General features: G+C 47.6%; 2 protein-coding genes and 1 long non-coding RNA gene across 5 annotated transcripts in view; 1 reads left to right on the top strand and 2 right to left on the bottom strand.

Annotated features, from left to right (window-relative positions):
* KCNH1 (potassium voltage-gated channel subfamily H member 1) overlaps positions 1–10,307 on the top strand; it is a 427,208-nt gene extending 416,901 nt beyond the window's left edge. For both annotated transcript variants that reach the window (XM_040263098.1, XM_040263099.1), the window contains exon 11: positions 9,422–10,307. In XM_040263098.1, coding sequence (XP_040119032.1) covers positions 9,422–10,270 — 849 coding nt within the window. In that variant the 3' untranslated portion in view covers positions 10,271–10,307. The remainder of the gene's footprint in view (positions 1–9,421) is intronic.
* On the bottom strand, positions 457–8,167 carry LOC120880030. The gene is made up of 4 exons (XR_005724939.1): positions 8,046–8,167; positions 6,349–6,425; positions 4,517–4,591; positions 457–731 (listed from the first exon to the last, which is right to left on the bottom strand). It is a non-coding gene; the product is annotated as an uncharacterized LOC120880030 (long non-coding RNA).
* Positions 10,308–18,425: 8,118 nt separating the features above from the next.
* The window catches only part of HHAT (hedgehog acyltransferase), a 362,562-nt gene continuing 360,660 nt past the window's right edge, over positions 18,426–20,327 (bottom strand). For both annotated transcript variants that reach the window (XM_040263100.1, XM_040263101.1), the window contains one exon: positions 18,426–19,655. In XM_040263100.1, coding sequence (XP_040119034.1) covers positions 19,564–19,655 — 92 coding nt within the window. In that variant the 3' untranslated portion in view covers positions 18,426–19,563. The remainder of the gene's footprint in view (positions 19,656–20,327) is intronic.

Here is a 20,327-nt window from a genome sequence, read left to right as displayed (position 1 = left end):
CTTTCTATTTTGTTCCATTGATCTATATTTCTGTCTTTGTGCCAGTACCATACTGTCTTGATGATTGTGGCTTTGTAGTAGAGCCTGAAGTCAGGCATGTTGATTCCTCCAGTTCCATTCTTCTTTCTCAAGATTGCTTTGGCTATTTGAGGTTTTTTGTATTTCCATACAAATTGTGAAATTATTTGTTCTAGCTCTGTGAAAAATACCGTTGGTAGCTTGATAGGGATTGCATTGAATCTATAGATTGCTTTGGGTAGTATACTCATTTTCACTATATTGATTCTTCTGATCCATGAACATGGTATATTTCTCCATCTATTAGTGTCCTCTTTGATTTCTTTCACCAGTGTTTTATAGTTTTCTATATATAGGTCTTTAGTTTCTTTAGGTGATATATTCCTAAGTATTTTATTCTTTTCACTGCAATGGTGAATGGAGTTGTTTCCGTAATTTCTCTATTTTCTCATTATTAGTGTATAGGAATGCAAGGGATTTCTGTGTGTTGATTTTGTGCACACTTGCCTGGGTGAGTGACTTCCTTGTCCATGTCACTGGGTGGTGGTGAGGAGTGGATTACTGATGCAAACAAAGTGCTTAGCCCAATATCTGGTGCTTCATTGAGCACCTGCTTGGTATTGGCCACTTTTCTTGTTGAAGGTTAAGCTAAGGGAGGGAGTGGAAACACGGTAGAGTGATCAGATGTGAAGTGGTGGCAGTGAAATGTCAACCTGCACGAGTCAGACAGAGAAAGACAAATAGCATATGATATCAGGGCTTCCCTGGTGGCTCAGATGGTAAAGAATCCACCTGCAATGGAGGAGAACTGGGTTCAATCCCTGGGTTGGGAAGATCCCCTGGAGGAGGGCATGGCAACCCACTCCAGTATCCTTGGCTGGAGAATCCCCATGGACAGAGGAGCCTGGCGGACTACAGTCCATGGGGTTGCAGAGTTGGACACAACTGAGCAACTAAGCACATATGATATCATTTAGTTGTTGAAAAATGATAAAAATGAACATATTTACAAAACAAACAGACTTATGGACTTAAAAAACAAACTTACAGTTACCAAAGGGGAAAGGTGAGAGGGAGGGATAAATTAGGAGGACAGGATTAATGTGTACACACTACTATATATAAAATAACCAACAAGGACCTACTGTATGGCATGAAGAACTCTACTCAATGTTCTGTAATAACCTACATGGGAAAATAATTTGAAAAAGAATAGAATATACACACACACACAATTGAGTCACTGTGGTATACACTTGAAACTAACACAACATAGGAAATCAATTATATTCCACTATAAAATAAAAGTTTTTAAAGTAGAAAAAAAAAGTCAACCTTCAGTGCCCACACTGGCTCCCCTGCCTTATGGGTCCCTTTGCTGCTGTTTACAGGACAAATACCCCTACTTTCCCTCTGTCTGAGATCAGAGGCCAAAAGAATATTCAGAAGACTATGCTTAGGGTGGAGATATATGTGGTCCCAACTTTCCAGAGCTGTGGTGAGCAGGTTTGTGCAGGAGTATAAGTTGAAGGAAGTGGTGGGGAGTGAGATAAATGTTTAGGCAGAGAAGTATATGGTGGATTTGAGTTTTGCAAGTCACAAGTCATCTTCTGCCTTCTTTTTAAAAAATATAGTTGATTTACAAGGTTGTGTTAGCTTCAGATGTACAGCAAAATGATTCAGTTATATATATATTTCAGATTATTTTCCATTATTGCTTATTACAGGATATTGAATATAGCCAGCCCTTTGTGATATATACAGTAAATTTATATACAGTAAACCCTGTTACTTATCTATTTTATATATAATACTTTGTGTCTGTTGATCCCAAACTCCTAATTTATCCCTTACCTACCTCCCTTTCCCCTTTGGGAACCATGAGTTTCTTTCCTATGTGAGTCTCTCTTTATTTTGTATGTAGATTCAATTTTTAGATTCCACATATAAATGATACCAGATAATATTTATGACTGTCTTCACTGAATATGATATTCTCTAAGTCCATCTATGTTGCTGAAAATATCAATATTTTGTCCTTTCTATGGCTGAATAATATTCCAGTGTATATATTATATGCCATGTATTTTTAACCAGTCATCTGCTGATGGGCTCTTGGGTAGTTTCCATGTATTGGCTGCTGTAAATAGTGCTGCTATGAATACTGGGATGCAAGTATTTTTTCAAATTATGGTCTTCTCTGGATATATGTTCAGAAGTTGGATTACTAGATCATATAGTGGTTCTACTTTTAAAGGAACCTCCATACTGTTTTCAATAGTGACTGCACCAATTTACATTCCCACTAACAGTGTAGGAGGGTTCCCTTTTTCCCACACCCTCTCCAGCATTTATTACTTGTAGTCTTTTTGATGAAGCCTTTCTGACAGGTGTGAGATGATGCCCTTGCCAGCTGCCTCATTTGCAAATATTTTCTCCCATTATGTAAGTTGTCTTTTCATTTTGTTGATGGTTTCCTTTAATCTGCAAAGGTTTTAAGTTTCATTAGGTCCCATATGTTTATTTTTGTTTTTATTTCTTTTGCCTTGGGAGACTTATCTAAGAAAGTATTGCTAAAATTTATATCCTGAGAATGTTTTGCCTATGTTCTCTTCTAAGAATTTTATGACATCATGTCTTATATTTAGGTCTTTAAACCTTTTTGCATTTATTTTTGTATATGATGTGAGGGAGTGGTCTAATTTCATTGATTCAGAGGTGGCTGTCCAGCTTGCCCAACATCACTTGCTGAAGAGTCTGTCTTTTCTCTGTTGTATATTCTTGCCTCCTTTTTATAGATTAATTGACTATAGGTGTGTGGGTTTGTTTCTGTGCTATTATATTCCATTGATCTATACATCTGTTTTCGTGCCAATACTATGATTACTGTGACTTTGTAGCATTGTGTGAATGAAGGCCTGAAGAGTTATGCCTTCAGCTTTGTTCTTTTTCCTCAGGATTGTTTTGACAATCTGGGGTCTTTTGTGGTTCCATATAAATTTTAGGATTATTTGTCATAGTTCTGAGCATCTTCCACTTTTAAGTTTTCCTGTGGAATCATGAAACAGTAGTGTTAACTTCATTTCACAGGTCATGATTAGTGCTTCCCTAGACAGGAGGGAGGCATTGTTGAGGGAGTGCTGGAGGAAACATTGGTCCACTTGTCTTAATCCTGGAGCATCTTTGAGGGGGGAGGCTTGTCCCCAGCTCCCCATTTCCTCCTGCCTGACTGGTGGCTTGGCTCACACACAGGAAAGATGGGTGGGAGGAGAGGCTGCTCTGGCTGGGAGAGTGGAGGTTGAGGGGTCAATGAGGCAATGATACAGCCATGCTCTGCATGGGAAGATTCAGGTTTAGAGCTGGGGCTGGAGCAAAAAACAGCATTGCTTGTGAATGTGAAGGGAGGGAGGGGTTTCTGACAAATGTCATTTCATCGCATCACTGCAGCAAGGCTCAAAGTAAGAAGTTTTGTCAATAAGACAACTGAAGCCTAGAAAGAACGAGAAATGTCCTCAGGGTCCCAGCAGGGAGGGTGCTTGTACCAGTCTTGTCAGCACCGCTGCTGGCTCTTAGCCGCACGAAGGTGAGGTGGGCACTGAAGCAGAGAAAGACCTCATGAAGCACAGAGAGAATAGGGCAGGGCTTTGGGGGAGGACCACACTCAGGGGATGGGAATAAGAAGCTGTATAGGAACCCAGTCTTAGGGCTGTGACTACAAACAACAGAAATGAATTCTCTGTGTGGAGGATGGACACTTAAACCAAGGTGTCTGTAGGGTCGGCCCCTCCTGGAGGCTGTGAGAACCAGTCCATGCCTCTCCTAGCTTCTGGTGCTATCTGCAGTCCATGGCATTTCTTGGCTGGTAGCTAAATTGTTGTTGCTTAGTTGTGTCTGACTCTTTGTGACCCCACGGACTGCAGCACTCCAAGCTTCCCTGTCCTACACTATCTCCTGGAGCTTGCTCAAACTCATGTTCATTGAGTCGATAATGCCATCCAACCATCTTATCTTCTGTCGCCCCTTCTCCTCCTGCCCTCAATCTTTCACAGCATCAGGGTCTTTTCCAGTGAATCAGCTCTTCACATCCGGTGGCCAAAGTATCTTCAGTGTCAGTCCTACCAATGAATATGCAGGGCTGATTTCCTTTAGTATTGACTGGCTTGATCTCCTTGCTGTTCAAGGGACTCTCAAGAGTCTTCTCCATCACCGCAGTTCAAAAGCATCAGTTCTTTGGCACTCAGCTTTCTTTATGGTCCAACTCTCACATCCGTACATGACTACTGGAAAAACCATAGCTTTGACTAGATGGACCTTTGTTGGCAAAGTGATGTAGCTAAATACAAAATTCCAATGTCTACAAAACTCCAATGTCTACCTTCATCTTCATGCAGCCTTTTGCTCTGTTTTATGTCTTCTCTTTTCTATCTCTTGGAAGGATGCTCATGCTTGGATTTAGGGCCCACCCTGATGCAGAGTGATCTCACTTCAACATCCTTACCTTATTACATCTGCAAAGACCCTAAGCCCAAACAACATCACATCGTGAGGTTCGGGTGGACGTATCTTCTGGTGCCTGTAATTCACAAAGTGAGAAAGAGAATGAGAAATATGGCCTCAGAGAAACACTCAAGGCCAGTGACACCCACTCAACAGCAGCGTCTCTTCTCTGAGCAGCAAACAAGGGGTGCGTCTCCTTCACTTACTCTTGGGTTTGAGCCTCCCTGACGACAGATGAACAGACCCAGGCTAGTCTGTCCACAGAAGACTTTGCTGATCCTCTCGCTGTCAGTGGGGGCCCTTAAAAGAGATGATGCCAGTCCTCACAGGATGTCACTAAAGGGTCTGACAAGGTCATTCTTGATTGATGCCAGAGGAGACTGCAGATGGCGCATGGGAGGGGCTGGCCTGTGAGCTGCACTCTGGGTGCCATGGACCCAGAGGACCGCTGGTCTCTAGACTCTTTGTGGACAAAATCCACCGGGACTCCTGCTCCTTCTACCTCAGGCCATGCCCTGAGCGTAACTGGTGGCCTCACCACTCTCCAGGGAGGCAAGATTTTCCCAGGAACCAAAATACTCAGCTCCTGTGTCCTCACAGGTCTTCTTTCTCACCTTAACCACTCCAAACCTGGCTCTCACGTGAAGTCAAGGACCACACTAATAGGTTCTAATCTGAGTCCTCCTCCTCTTAGATTCTTTGAGATCCTCAGCTTCATGGTCTCTCACTGCCCCTTGGCCAGACCCCTCTGCTTCACAATGCTGTCCCTGAATTCTTTAGAAAGCTCGCTGATGGACAGAGAGTAAGACAAACTACAAGAGAGGTGGTGGGGCAGAGGTGGAGTTAATCAACACATCTGAGAGAAAAATCATCCTTTTCCCTAAAATCAAGGCATGTCCCTAGCTGAACGACTCAGAACATGGGTACGAAGGGGGCTCAGATGGCCAGGGTTTGTGTCTTAGCTCCACTCTGTGAGTGCCCTTAGGTGGTCAGCTACCCTTTCTAAACTTGGTGTTTTCATTTAAATAATGAGGATGGTTGTCCCCACCTGCTGGGGCTGCTGCAAGGAGGCTGTGAGAGAGTGCACACCATCAAACATTGAACAAAGTCGTCTCCTCCCACTGGGCCTGCTGCCATGAAGACACGGCTCTCTGCTGGGTGGCCTTTCTACCTTCGTGTCAGTACATGTGCTGTTTCCTGTGTGAACACCTTTGCCCAAGTCTTTCACCTTTTATTCCTGACTAATTCCAGCTCATCCTTCTAGAATCATCTCAAGGGTTGCCCCCACAATGAATGATACATAATACATTTACTCAGCGACTACTGAATGTCAAGAACTCTTTTTAAGACTCTTGTATTATCCAACTTCATCCTCATGATACTAAGTGTCGGTTGCTCGGTCATGCTGGATTCTGTGCAACCGCGTGGACTGTAGCCCGCCTGGCTCCTCTGTTCATGGGATTTCCAGGCAGCAGTACTGGAGTGGGTTGCCATTTCCTTCTCCAGGGGACCTTCCCGACCCTAGACTCCTGCATTGCAGGCAGACTCTCTACATCTGAGCCACCAGGGAACCAGTAGAGCTATCTGCTTTCACAGACGAAGAAACTGAAGCTTGAAGACCATGGTCCTAGGCCTGTCTGGGATCCAAAACTTGTGCTCATGCTGCCCATCACTGCACGTGACTCCACCCGCCCCGCACTCCACGACCCTTGGGGAAACTCAGCCCCTTGTACTTCAGCTGCGAGTCTGCCTCAAGCGCAGCACTGTGCTTTCTTCCCTTCTAGCTCCAGGCGCCAGCAGCACACAGGCTTAGCTCAGGGAGTGATTACTGACCTGGACTGGCCTCGGTCTCTTTGGGAGCCCTGCACCCTCTGAGACTCCATGTCTGCATGGACCATATGTTGCTGATGCTGTTGAGAGAAAAATGTAGCATTTGATTCCACAGGAAACAGAAATGGCCATCTTGAGGGGGTTAAGAAGCAGCCTTTTCAAAAAGCCTTCTCATATCTCTTCATCTGCAGCTTGTTTTTCTGCGCTTTCAGTTTCTTAAATGGTCAAGTTCATTAATCTTCATGCTTTATGCTCTGTCATAAAACCAGGCAGGGCTACTGGTGGAGGGGGCCGGTGGCTGAGGAAACTATGAGGAAACCAGCGTCACCAGGGCCTTTAGGGACATTCCGGTGGGCCTTCCTCCTGACCCCACGCTGCTCTGTCCCTCTAAGTGGCTTGAGTCAGTGCCAACATAGACTCCAGCTCTGGACAAAAAGGCCTGGCCTTCCTCTGTCATGGAGTGGTTATGGGTATGTGCCTTGCATACAGTAGGTGCTCAGCACATGTTTGCTTGGCTTGGTGTCCTCCACCCCAGACAGCAAACCAGCCTTTTGTCCAGTCAGAGGAAAAAGGTGGCATAAGTGATTGTAAAGCCTGCCAGTCAGTCACCTTTCAGTCATCCTCAGGGACGGGGGCTCACTGGGGTCATTCCTCCTCCTCTCCCACGACCCCACTCTGTGCCCAGCTCAGTCTCAGCATCACAGAGGAGGGCGCAGAGGTGGTGTATGGCCACACTCACGCATAAGCAGGTGCACACACGGAGGACAGCACAGTGAGTCTTCAGCCCTGGGGTTCTGAGAGCCTGGTCAGCAGCACTGGCCTCAGCTGCTTAGGTCAGCAGCACCTGAGAGCTTGCTGCAAATGCGTTTCTGACCCTGCCATGGGGAAGTCTCCCTCAGTAGAGACCACCTCCTCCTTGACGTGGCTTTTAAGTGCAGCTAGATTTGAGAATTGTTGATCTGGTCCAGCCAAGGAAGGATGTGACTTGCCCAGGGTCACACAGCTGGTCAGTGGCAGAGTTTTCTTTCTACTCTTCTCTGTGTGTTTCAGATTGGGGACATATGTCTAAATTCAATTAAAACCAAAATCTCTTTTGGTTTATCCACAGTTTGCTATGATTCATACCTCAGTCTCTATATTTACTCAAACCACTGAGAACTGACATTTTATAAATGTTTTTACTCCGCAATCTAAGCCCTTTTAAGCCACTGGACTCCCATCCTCTGTGCTGTCAGGACTCCAGGTGGTTCACCTCCCTCCAGGCCTGTCTCCCCTCCCTGTGCTGTGGGGACCCTGTCACGGGGACCCTGCTTCCCTGGGTCTGGTCAGGGCTTGAGAGGGGCTGGGCCCTCCTGAAATGCAACCCAGGAGAGGCAGTCAAGGGTGCTGACTCACCTCAGCTCCCAGAAGGATTACCTTCTCAAACAAACTTGAAAACAACTGCTCAGGAAGCCCTGCTATCTGAAGAACTGGGTGCCAATTCAGTTCAGCTCCCAGACTGTCTACTAAGGCCCACTGCTCAGTGAGCCTTCAGAGGGATCTCCAGAGAGATGAGTGAGGCACAGCAGCCACCTCTGCCCTGGGGCATCCTGTCTCCCTATCTACATTATTCAGGATTCAGCATGGGTCTCCCATGCCCAACACATCAGGCATTCCTGTGGGCTGGCAGGATTGTCTGGCTAAGGAGGATCCAGACTTACCCCATCACTGGTGCCTGGACCAGTGCTGTTGGTCAGTTGCCCATTCCTGTCTGACTCTTTGTGAAGCCATGGACTGCAGCACGCCAGGCTTCCCTGTCCATCACTATCTCCTAGGAGCTTGCTCAAACTCATGTCCATTGAGTCAATCATGCCACCCAACCTTCTCATCCTCTGTCAGTGCCCTCTCCTCCTGCCTTCAATCTTTCCCAGCATCAGGGTCTTTTCCAATGAGTCAGCGCTTCACATCAGGTGGTCCAAGTATTGGAACTTCATCATCAGTCCTTCCAATGAATATTCAGGGCTGATTTCCTTTAGGATGGATTGGTTTGATCTGCTTGCAGTCCAAGGGACTCTCAAGAGTCTTCTCTAGCACCAGTTTTCAGTTCAGTCACTCAGTCATGTCCGACTCTTTGCAACCCCATGAACCGCAGCACGCCAGGCCTCCCTGACCATCACCAACTCCTGGAGTTCACCCAAACCCATGTCCATCGAGTTGGTGATGCCATCCAGCCATCTCATCCTCTGTCGTCCCCTTCTCCTCCTGCCCTCAATCTTTCCCAGCATCAGGGTCTTCCAGTGAGTCAGCTCTTCGCATCAGGTAGCCAAAGTACTGGAGTTTCAGCTTCAAAATCAGTCCTACCAATGAACACCCAGGACTATCTTTATGATGGACTGGTTGGCTCTCCTTGCAGTCCAAGGGACTCTTGAGAATCTTCTCCAGCACCACAGTTCAAAAGCATCAATTCTTTAGCACTCAGCTTTCTTTATGATTCCAACTGTCACATCCGTACATGATTGCTAGAAAAACCACAGCTTTGGCCAGATGGACCTTTGTCAGCAGTGATGTCTCTACTTTTTAGTACGCTGTCTAGGTTAGTTATAGCTTTTCTTCCAAGGAGCAAGCATCTTTTAATTTCATGGCTGCAGTGATTTTGGAGCCCAAGAAAAGAAAGTCTGTCAGTGTTTTCATTGTTTCCCCATCTATTTGACATGAAGTGATGGAACCAGATGCTATGATCTTCATTTGTTTTTGAATGTTGAGTTTTAAGCCAGCTTTTTCACTCTCTTCACTTTCTGCCATAAGGGTGGTGTCATCTGCATATCTGAGGTTATTGATATTTCTCCCTGAAATCTTGATTCCACTTGTGCTTCATCCACCCCGGCATTTCACATGATGTGCTCTGCATATAAGTTAAATAAGCCGGGTGACAATATACAGTATTGACATACTTCTTTCCCAATTTGGAAGCAGTCCGTTGTTCCATGTCCAGTTCTAACTGTTGCTTCCTGACCTGCATACAGGCTTCTCAGGAGGCAGGTCAGGTGGTCTGGCACCACAGCTGGGTTAACATGGCTTGTACTGTGTCTCCCTGCAGATCGTGTTCCGGAAGATCAGTGACGTGAAACGGGAGGAAGAGGAGCGCATGAAGCGGAAGAATGAGGCCCCCCTGATCTTGCCGCCCGACCACCCCGTCCGGCGGCTCTTCCAGAGGTTCCGCCAACAGAAGGAGGCCAGGCTGGCCGCGGAGAGGGGCGGCCGGGACTTGGACGACCTGGACGTGGAGAAGGGCAGCGTCCTCACCGAGCACAGCCACCACGGCCTGGCGAAGGCCAGCGTCGTCACCGTCCGAGAGAGCCCTGCCACGCCTGTGGCCTTCCCGGCAGCCGCCCCGGCGGGCCTGGATCACGCCCGGCTGCAGGCGCCTGGGGCCGAGGGCCTGGGCCCCAAGGCCGGCGGGGCCGACTGCGCCAAGCGCAAGGGCTGGGCCCGCTTCAAGGATGCCTGCGGGAAAACCGAGGACTGGAGCAAGGTGTCCAAGGCCGAGTCCATGGAGACGCTCCCCGAGAGGACGAAGGCCGCCGGCGAGGCCACACTCAAGAAGACGGACTCGTGCGACAGCGGCATCACCAAGAGTGACCTGCGTCTGGACAACGTTGGCGAAGCCAGAAGCCCCCAGGACCGGAGCCCCATCTTGGCGGAGGTCAAGCACTCCTTCTACCCCATCCCTGAGCAGACGCTGCAGGCCGCCGTCCTGGAGGTGAAGCACGAGCTCAAGGAGGACATCAAGGCCTTGAGCACCAAGATGATGAGCATTGAGAAACAGCTCTCTGAGATACTCAGGATATTAACTTCCAGAAGATCCTCTCAGTCGCCTCAGGAGCTGTTTGAAATATCAAGGCCCCAGTCCCCAGAGTCAGAGAGAGACATTTTTGGCGCAAGCTGAGAGGTCTGTTGTTAAAAAAAAAAAAAAGTCCAAGATGACAAAAACCTACCGTCCTGCCCTAGACACCGCCACACACACCTACATGACCAACTTTCAAAGTAGGCTTTTCCCAAGAAAACGCAAGTGGGACCAGTCACTTAGGCTCTCTCCCTCTGGGGAGAGCCATGTGCCCCCACCCTGCAAGATGGGAGCTGCGTCTGAACTCTCTCTGCAGAATTTTGGAAGGGGGGCATGCCGTCTAAAGGGTATTTTCCTTCATTTTTAATTTTTTCTTACTGCCATGATATTTGTAACAACACGAGAACTACCAGGAAAGAAACAGCAACCGCTGGGGATGGGTGGGACAGCAGCAAGGACCCCTCGTGTGTACTAGCACACTGGGCTTCTCTGCCAAGACCCCCAGAGGCTGCGGTGGGCACTGGGAGTTCCCAGCGTTCCCTGTCCTTGGACAGCCTATGTCTGATGTCACTGTCTATTTTTGTACCATCGTCATTTGTAACAAGCTTGGGACAAAGGGAGCTTGAGGGAGGGCAGAGCCTCTTGACTTCCTGTCTTGAACAGTCAAGGCTGAAAAGCAGCTGAGATGGCTTTGGGTGCCTCCTCTAGACACTTAGAGCTGAGAATCTTCAGGTCTGTTTTCCCCAAAGAGATGAGGCAAGAACTGGAGACTGGCGATGGGGAGCCAGAGACTCTCTGGGCTGTGATCTGCAGCCCTTAGCTGCTAAGGGAGCGCAGAAGGGGAGGGCCCTGTGGCCTCCAGATGAATCTCTGGCCCGGCTCCATGCCACTGGCCACATCACACAGGCCCCTTGCTGCTTTTCTTTCTTGACCTCTTCCTAAGTGTTCCTGTGGCATTCCTCAGGGTACGGGGCATCGGCAGGAAGGGTGATGAGCCCGGATTTGCTTTATTAGCAAAACAGACACAGAGACACTCACACACAAAACCTCAGTAAAATGACTGTAACAAGAACAATGTTTATATGATTCTCACTGGGACTGCCCCTAGAGAAGTTTGTATTTTGTCCACTGCATGGGTTCATTTATAGGACACTTGGGAGCCGTGCTTGGCCTTATTTTAAAGCTAATCTTTTTCTCTCATACGAAAGTCAGTAGGACTTGGAAAGAAACCAAGAGACTGCAGGTCTATGACTGTACTTGCTTCAGGAGAGGAGAGAGAAAGAGGCAGGTGTTTCTAGACTGTGTGTCAAGTGAGAGAGAGGTGACTGGAGCTGTGGTCTACAAGGAAAGTCTGAGCTTAGAACGATGATCACGGAGCCAGCTATGGGCTATCCACGTCCCTCAACTATGATGCTCAGAGGACACTGCACTGCCTCACAGTCACCTGGGGTCACGTTTGTTCCCATGCTTGGGCTCCTTTCAGGGGCATCTGAGAAAGGAAAGAGGGATCATCAGGACCCTAAAAATTGATAAGTTTGGAAGTTCAGAAAACTCACCTTGGAGAGAGCGGAATTAGGAGGGCAAGTGATCTGGACTGTGAGCGAGCATGGGATCATCCAGGTCACTCACAGTTTGCACGCGTTGCCCTGTGGCAGTCCTGTGCGTTGCTGGCGTTGCTTTGCAGCAGAGATCGAGGCTAGGTCCCAGTGGTGATTCCCCTCAGTACTGAGGGGAACCTGCCAGGTCAGGACCTGCCCGAAGATGTCTAGCGTTTCTCAAAGCCGCCTGTCTGGGCCCGCCTCCCCCTTCAGTCCCGCTCATTGGCACGGCCTGACCCAGGACTTGGACCTAAGTTGTCCCTGTGGAACGGGGCTGTCCTCACCCGGCTGCTGGCTTGGCACAGCCTGCCCAGGAGAGCAGAGAATGAGGTCCAGCTGAGGGTCCTTCCTCAGGGGCCACACACACTTGCCCAGCTTTTTCAGGTGGTTTACATGGGTGCCCCCAGGCTTCCTGAGACATTACTGGATTCAGCCTCAGATGGCAGCAAACAGGGCGGGGGGGGGGGGGAGTGACATTCCCCAGGGCGGAGAGTCAGGACTGTTAATGCTTCTGGGTAAGCTGTGGGGCTTTCAGCCTCTTTGAGAAGCTGCCAACTAGTCCTTGGGGCCGAGCCTGGAATCGCATCTGCCCGCTGTCCCTGAAATGTTGCAGTTTGCCATTCCTTAAACACGCCTCTGAACCTGCTCCCCAGGGTTAGGACTTGCCACTTGTAAGGCAGGGGAAAAGTGAAAGTGCTCGTCACTCAGTCGTGCCCAACTCTGCAACCGCATGGGCTGTAGCCCACCAGGCTCCTCTGTCCATGGGATTCTCCAGACAAGAGTACTGGAGTGGGGTGCCATTGCCTTCTCCCAGGGATCGAACCCAGGTCTCCTGCATTGCAGGCAGATTCTTTACCATCTGAGCCAGCAGGGATCGCAGGATGAGGGCCCTGACAACACCAACACCCAGCTTCAGAAGCCCCTGCCCAGGACCCAGTGGGCCCTTCCCTCCAGCTCTGCCTGAGGGGCAAGGATGCTCGTGTGTGAGGCTTTGAAGTCCAGACCTGAGTGGAGAGAAAAATAATGTTTCATGAATACATTGCTTGATCAACTCCTAGGATTCAAACTGAGCTCATGGCGAGAAGCCTGGATCCGCTCATCTGGGGGTCACAGGGCCCACAACCCCAAGCTCCTGGGGGTAACAGAGCAACACAGGCAGGGCTGTGTATGCTTTCACTCTTCCCCATTTAAGGATGTGTGGGATTTTTGCTATAATGATTCTCTGAAAAAAAAATTTTTTTTTTAATGAGCCAAACCTTTACTTGTACTTTTATGACATGCACTTGGCCACAGGCTGCTTTGTGCTTACTGCCTACCTTTGCCCAGATGCTGCTCTGGCTTCCCAAGCGAGGACCACAAGCTTCAGATACCACCAACTCAACCTTCCACTATAAATCATTATCTGGTGGCTGAAGAGAGATCAGGGAAAACAAAAACTGTTTGGGTATTGGACCCGACCTTTAGAGTGTAGAAAAGTTATGCTGAGGGATGTAGACTAACCTGAGCTGTTTTTCTTTTTGAGGGAAGGCGACATGGTGTCTTTATACCATTGCCCAGGAATTGCTGGTTACCTGATCTTTTACATCATCAGTTCCTTACTTTGGATGTCATTCATAGGGAGGCCCCGTTTCCCAGGGAGTATCCTTGACACACGTTGGAGAAGGAGGTTGTGCCTGAACCCCTCCCTCCCTGCTGACAGAGGTGAGGGGTGAGGGTTGAGTCTGTGATGAAGATGGTCAACAAGATGGAATGCACATTCTTGGCGGAGGGCATCATCTCCAGCAAGGAGTGTTGCTGTTCCATATACCCGCCAAGGCTCCTCCTCTGGGTAGGACGAGATTCCTGTAGGAGGCAGCGGGACACAGCCATCTGGTTGAGAAGCCCTGGTCTGGCGCACAATCACTGTAGCTCCGTCACCCATCCCCTCCCTCACCTTCACATCCTCTGGCTTGATTCTTTCCAAGACCTTTCTTTATATTCCGGACCTCAGATTAAACCTGTGTGCACAAGAGTTTGTAGCCAGTAGTCGGAAACCACTGGTTTCCAAAAGTGCCACAGCCACATGGGCCCACGTGTCTCATTGCCATTTCCAGTTCTTGTTATCCAGTCCCTGGGCTTGTTTTACCTTCAGCCTTCTAGATCATCCTAAGTGCTCTGACACACAGCGCATCCTATGGCCAAACAGCAGGGTCCTTTCCTGGAATCCTTTTTCAGCCAGCTCAGAGTAAAAACGCCCTCCATCACACCACCATCCAGCGACCTGTCTCTCCTGGATCGGTAAGTGGAAGGTGAAAGTGTTAAGCCAGCTGTTAAACTTTGCACCCAAGCCTGGGTGGGGAGGAAATGAATGCCTTAGAAGCCCCAGGCAGGTGGAGGAAGGAGCCTCAGAAGCCCTTGCTGCATTCACGGCCAGATGGCACAGGCACCCGGAATGTCAGGAGCCCTGCCACCCATCCGAGTTGATGTGCGTTTGATGAACAGACTGTAGAGTGTGTTGCTCTACAGGTGTTTAGCCTTAAGACCTTTGAATGGAACTCCAACCGTGATGGCGCTGCCAACACTCTTTCCCTCTCCCCCTCCTCACGTAGTGTTGCTTAAAGAGGAGACCCCCGAAGGCCTGCTCAGGCCCCCACACGGCCTCTCCTCTGTCTCTCCGTCACTGCACTGCCTTCTCGCTCGCGTCAATAAAAATGACCTTCACCAGCTCTCGTGCCCTCTAACTGGATGAGATTTCAGCGTCCCCCCAGCACGAACTGCAGCCATCAGAGACGGCACCCAGGGTGTTCATGTTGAGATGTTTCAACTGACTGACTGTGCCTCCAGCTTAACTTAGTTTCAAATGAAACTTCATTCTCACATGAGCCTATCGGACTTATTCTGGAACCTCTAGAACTGGACCTGATGACCCCACAGGTGCCAGACCGGTGGGTGCCCTCCCTCAGTACCTGCCAGGAAGCGTTTCTTGGAGCCGCTGTCTTTTTATCTGTGACTTCAGAGTCAGCCAACAGATCCACTAGTCATTCAAGGAGATGTTCATGGATCTTGTATCAGGATATGAACTGCTTTTATATGAAGAAAGATGCAACCCCCCACCCTGCCATGAATGTATTCTCACTATTCAGACACTGTGTGTATGCATCCGTCGGAGACTGTCCCACATTTTGCCAGTCCTTTGAGGACACTTCTGCTCACGAGTGGTTCGTCATTTTGGGACTCCTCCTTGTATTAACACTCTTGCCATTGAGTCCTGCCAAATCCTCCACTGGGTTTCTCTTCTTCCTTTGTATCTGTCATTTAGTCCAAAGAAGCATGAATCAACAGAAGTGCAAATGAGCTGATACTATTTTTGTGGTCAGCTGAGGACGCTGCCAAAACTCCGCTGTCTGACTGCAACCCGGGGACGTGAAGAGGAATGGGTGGCCCCACCACTGATATTCCCTTCTCAACATTTTTAAATAAGCACAAGTGATATTTGTAAAAAGAAAAAAAAAGTTTAATTTTATTTATTATGGTAAATAAACTATTTTATAATGATCATACATGATTGCTTTTGCCTTTTATTGTATAAACTTCCAGGCACTGAATTAGGGGTTCAGACCTAAGATAAAAGAACTAGGTGGTACTCTCATAGACCTTTTCAAAAGCCTGGGGACCTCTAATTTGGACAGCACCTATGACTGTGGTTTTTGGAGAATTTTAAAATTCTAGAGACACCAAGATTGTGTGCCAGAGTTGTGCACAGTGAGAGAATGGTTCTGAAGGTGCTTTGCCATATGATCTTGAAATAGCACTATCTCTATGGAGACATACAGAGATGCCTTCCAAACCTGGCATCACTGGGCAGTTGTGGTACAGCACACTGACTGAACACAGAGCTGAAGCTGACCTCCCACCTAGATCTGAACGCTTCAATCCTGAACAATTTGGATTGCAATCTGTTTGTTCATGCTTTGCTGCCTTTTAAAACATACTGTCAAAAACCAAGTCTTTCTGGAAAGACTCAGTGCCAACAATATGAGTTCTGACCTGTGCTTTTTTCGCTGATGGTCTCAGAAGCGATGGAGGTAGAAAACTGCTTGTCCCTACGGTAGTGCTGTACACCAGCACTGATGCAACTCTGCTGTGGTTGTAACAGATATCGCCTCCTGCTCACAGCACAATCCTCCGCAACATTGCCAGCAGGAGCCCGTAGGTCATACCAATGGATCGCATTTCACAAATGGCGCTTTTCTATTGATAGACGGTAGAACTTACCTCAGGGATGAGGAATTTGTGATCCACAAGCCACATTCAGGCCTCTGCTTGATTTCATTGGGCTGCAGTATAAATCTAGTATTTTTAGTGACTTTCTCTACAAGCCCTTTTTTTTTTTTTTTAACACTATAGGAAAGCATAATAAAACTAAGGGTGATGGCTTTTTTAAAGTTCCAAATGACTGATGCTCATTTCAAAAGTTTCACCTAATATAGCACTAAATATTGTTTTTCACCATTGAGGTGCTCTAAAGAGTACATCTTTCTCTGTAAATATGGTTTTTATAATTAGTCACAAGGACTAAGTAACACAGAGCCAAGTAATAGATGTTACATTTTGGATGCCAAATGGGTTTCAATTAAAAAAAAAAAAAAGAGGAATTTTGCTGGCTTGTTCCAAAAATATAACGATTTCAATGAAAGAGAGGCATCTCAACACACACTGAGAAAGGATAGCACCATTGAGATAATCTGGCTTCTCAGTAGTAGGCCTTTCTGTATGGATATATTCTGGGACATTTGCTAGAAAAGAAATTCATTACATTAATTTCTTATACTGCTTAGTCAATCATTATATTAGTTTAAATAAAGAAGCAATGAGTAGGCTCTTTCTTTAAGGGGAAACTCCCTCCCACTAAATTACCATTCTCCCAATATATAGATTATACCATATTATATATGACTGATTTATTTTCTAAGTCTACAGTCTTTACTATTAAGAACAAAGGGCTTCTGCTGTCACTTTTCAAATAAATTAATCTGAGGAAACAATGAAATACTTTTCCGCCTTCTTGCACGGTCCCAGGAATTCGTCAAGATGACCAATATTTGTCCTTCCGACGTGTTCCTGGCCTCCTTGGAAATCATCATGGCAATCATGCCTGGAGCGAGTCAGAGGATCCTGGGGCTAGAAGTGACCTTGGGACCTGTCCCTGCCCCATGCTTGAAGTTGCCCCGGGCTGATAAGTATGGAAAGTGACACATCAGATGTCCTTCAGCTGGGACTGCTCTGTCTGCTCAGACACCTCAGGAGTCCTTCATTTAAAACAGCTCCAAGAATTTGAGTTCATATGCATGGAAACAGACATTGTCATTTTCATATTACAGTGGGAGAAAAGTAAGAGGTTAAGGTTAAGATAACAGTGGTCCTGGATGGTTATTCACATATTGGTTAATTAGGCCTCAAATATACAGCTAAACACAATAATCATGTACTCATTCCTGAGAACCACTCAATCATACAATAGCTGAAAAGAAATTCAGGATTATTACTTTCAAATATATTCACTTATTCTTCCAGTATAGCTTAATGAGTAAATAAGCCTATTTGTTTTTATAAAAATGGCATCTCCAAAGAGTTGAAAATATTTTGCATTACTTATATTTATAAGGGCTTCCCTGTAGCTCAAATGGTAAAGAATCTGCCTGCAATGCAGGAGACCCGGGTTCGATTCCTGGGAGAAGGCAATGGCAACCCACTCCAGTACTCTTGCCTGGAGAATCCCATGGATGGAGGAGCCTGGTAGGCTACAGTTCGTGGGGTGACAAAAAATTGGACACAACTGAGCGACTAAACACATAGATAGATATATACTGTTTATATATTTATATACACACATATATTAGGCGTGTGTGTGCATGCTCAGTTGTGTCTGACTCTTTGCAACCCCAGGCAATGTAGCCCGCCAGGCTCCTCAGTCCATGGGATTCTCCAGGCAAGAACACTGGAGCGCGTTGCCATGCCCTCCTCCAGAGGACTTTCCTGACCCAGGGGTTGAACACACATCTCTTAGCATCTCCTGCACTGGCAGAAGGATCCTTTACCACTTCGCCACCTGGGAACCCCATACATTAGACATTTCCCTGCAATTATCTTCACATGATTTTGTTCCTCTATAAACTTCAGCTAAAAGACCTCTGGCTGATTACAAATCTTGAATTTGTGTTAAGAGTCCCTGAAGTTTTACTGTATTCATCTGACTGCTCACCCTTCCTCAACCTCATCTCCTCCTGAAAACTTCCAAGCACAAGGACTTGCCAGCCTGTGTCTCCTCCTCCTTTATCAGGCCAGCTGCCAAGGCCGCTGTTGCCCTGGTCTGCCTGTCCCCCTCCAGCCTCTGCCCTTTGCTGCAGCTAACACAGTGTGCCTACCCTCTGCCACACACATCGGGTCCCCTCCCCACCTGCCTCCAAGCAGAGTGGCCAGGAAGAAAGGACGCCAGCAAAATGACGGGTCCTGCACTCCGCAAGTTTAAATCTCATTGAGCTAATAACCGCAGCCAGGACACAAGGATAATAGCAAATGACTAACGGGAGACAGTGGGGACAGACCAGGTCCGCATGCACCCTCTACTCAATGACAATTAATTCATGTGCTTGAGATGTTGTTCTGTTCTCCCATAATTGGGTACACTATGGATTCAAATTTTAAAGCTGCTTCACTTACCCTCTACCCCTTCAGAAAAGAAAAAAAAAAAAAAAGCAAAGCCAAATGGAAGTATTCTGAATTATCTACCACTTGAGGCCATTAGCAGCCTGTTAGCATCCTTCCAGAAGAGTGCATAATTCAGAATTAAGTAAGTGTGTTTCGACTTTAAACATTTTCTTCAAAACATATTCAAGACAGTTTTACAAAAATATGAAGTATCTGTATGGTAGAAAGAGCTCCATTTTATTGGAAACAAAACAAACAACATCAACCGCTGAGTGTAAACCACTGAGTCTGACCCACTTGGTGGGGGAGGGCTGCTGGGACTTGCATGGAGAGAGGAGAGACCACAGGAAGTCCTCTTTCCCCTCTGCCTTGCCCCATAGCACCTGTCTGTTATACACTATTCCCTGTTTGTTTTCTTTTTTTTAAAATTATACTCCCTTACTAGGAAATAATTAACTGTCAGGTAGAGGAACTCCTCTGTTTATACTTCCCTGCAAATCTAGGGAACAAGCAGTCAAATGGCGATCACCCTGATGAATGATGAACTCAAGTAGCACCCCTCCTTGGGTACTGACGTCTATATTCGATCTCCTTGGACCGAGTAGTTGGCAACACAGCTGTGGCTTTGCCACGCCCCTGCCGAGGAGCTGAATGTGATGTGACCCTCAGAGCTGGCTCTAGAAACTGCGCTGCAGGAAGCAGGCAAGGGGTCACTCAAATGCCACTGACCCAACACGTTTCAGAAACACTGCCCAGTGGAAGACAGGCCTATCACTAATCAGAATTTATATGCCTCAATCAAGAAACGTCTACTGCATTTAATTCTTGGTAAAGGAGAAAGAACCTGAGGTCTGGACCACAACATCACTGTCTACAGCTAGGCAAGACGTTTTACTGCTTGGGGTCCAGCTTACTCTATAGGCAAAGGAGGAGGCTGGGAAGAGGATCTCTAAGTTCCCAAAGTTACGAGAGCTCAAGTTTCCAGTCCTGGAGTGAGGTGACTTCAACAAAAGATGAGCAGGTTCCCTGGAGGTTACCTTGAGGTTCGAGGTGAGGGTGGAGCACGTGCCCTGGAAACCAGTGACTAGGGCGGACCCGGGCCCAGCGCCGTCAGTTACCAGAGTAAGTGTGGGCCCAGGCAATGCCCACGTGCGAGTAGCAGTACAGGAATCCCAGGACAGACAGGGTCACACACGGCCAGCCTGCAGGAGGGCAGCAGACGGGAGAACGGTTAGACATGCCTGGGGCAGGACCTCCCACTGGTGCAAACCGTCCCCACCAGAGAAGGCAGCCTAAGAAACAGCATGAGCCTCAGCTTAGGCATTAAGACACACGTCTCCTAGATCACCTCATGGTGTTCAAACTGGAACAACAGCAAGTGGACCCCTACATCCCCACTGGGGTCATCCACCAGCAAGTGGACCCCTACATGCCCACCGGGGTCCTCATAAAATGAGGGGAGCCCTATCACACATGCAAACTATGTTTAGAAATAGGACAAGCGTTTGAAGAATACATATGTAGAAGACTAAAGCATTTAATAACCAAAAAAGATGAAAAGTCCACAAGGCCCATAGTAAATCACAAAATATACATTGACCACTGAATTGCGCAACATCCACAAGCACACAGAAGCCCAGGACAACCAGGTAGTTTTTTCAGCCTCAAGATGGACCCATCCTGCTTGGAGGCCCTCCGATCTGTCACCACCGTGGCTCAGACGATGTCAGGGGACCTGTTACATCTGGTCCTCAGTAACCTCAGGGAGCAGGAAGAGGCGGTGGCGGGGGGGTGCCTTCAGGTACAGAAGGCAGCCCCGGACTCAGCTTTGTGTAGGGTGAGGCATCAGCAGGTGTTTGGTAAACACGGGAGCC

This window comes from Oryx dammah, unplaced genomic scaffold (assembly GCF_014754425.2).
Source record: "Oryx dammah isolate SB20612 unplaced genomic scaffold, SCBI_Odam_1.1 HiC_scaffold_21, whole genome shotgun sequence".
Lineage (NCBI taxonomy): Eukaryota > Metazoa > Chordata > Mammalia > Artiodactyla > Bovidae > Oryx > Oryx dammah.
Note: the sequence above shows the minus strand (reverse complement) of the source record. Positions and strands in the feature narration are given on the sequence as shown.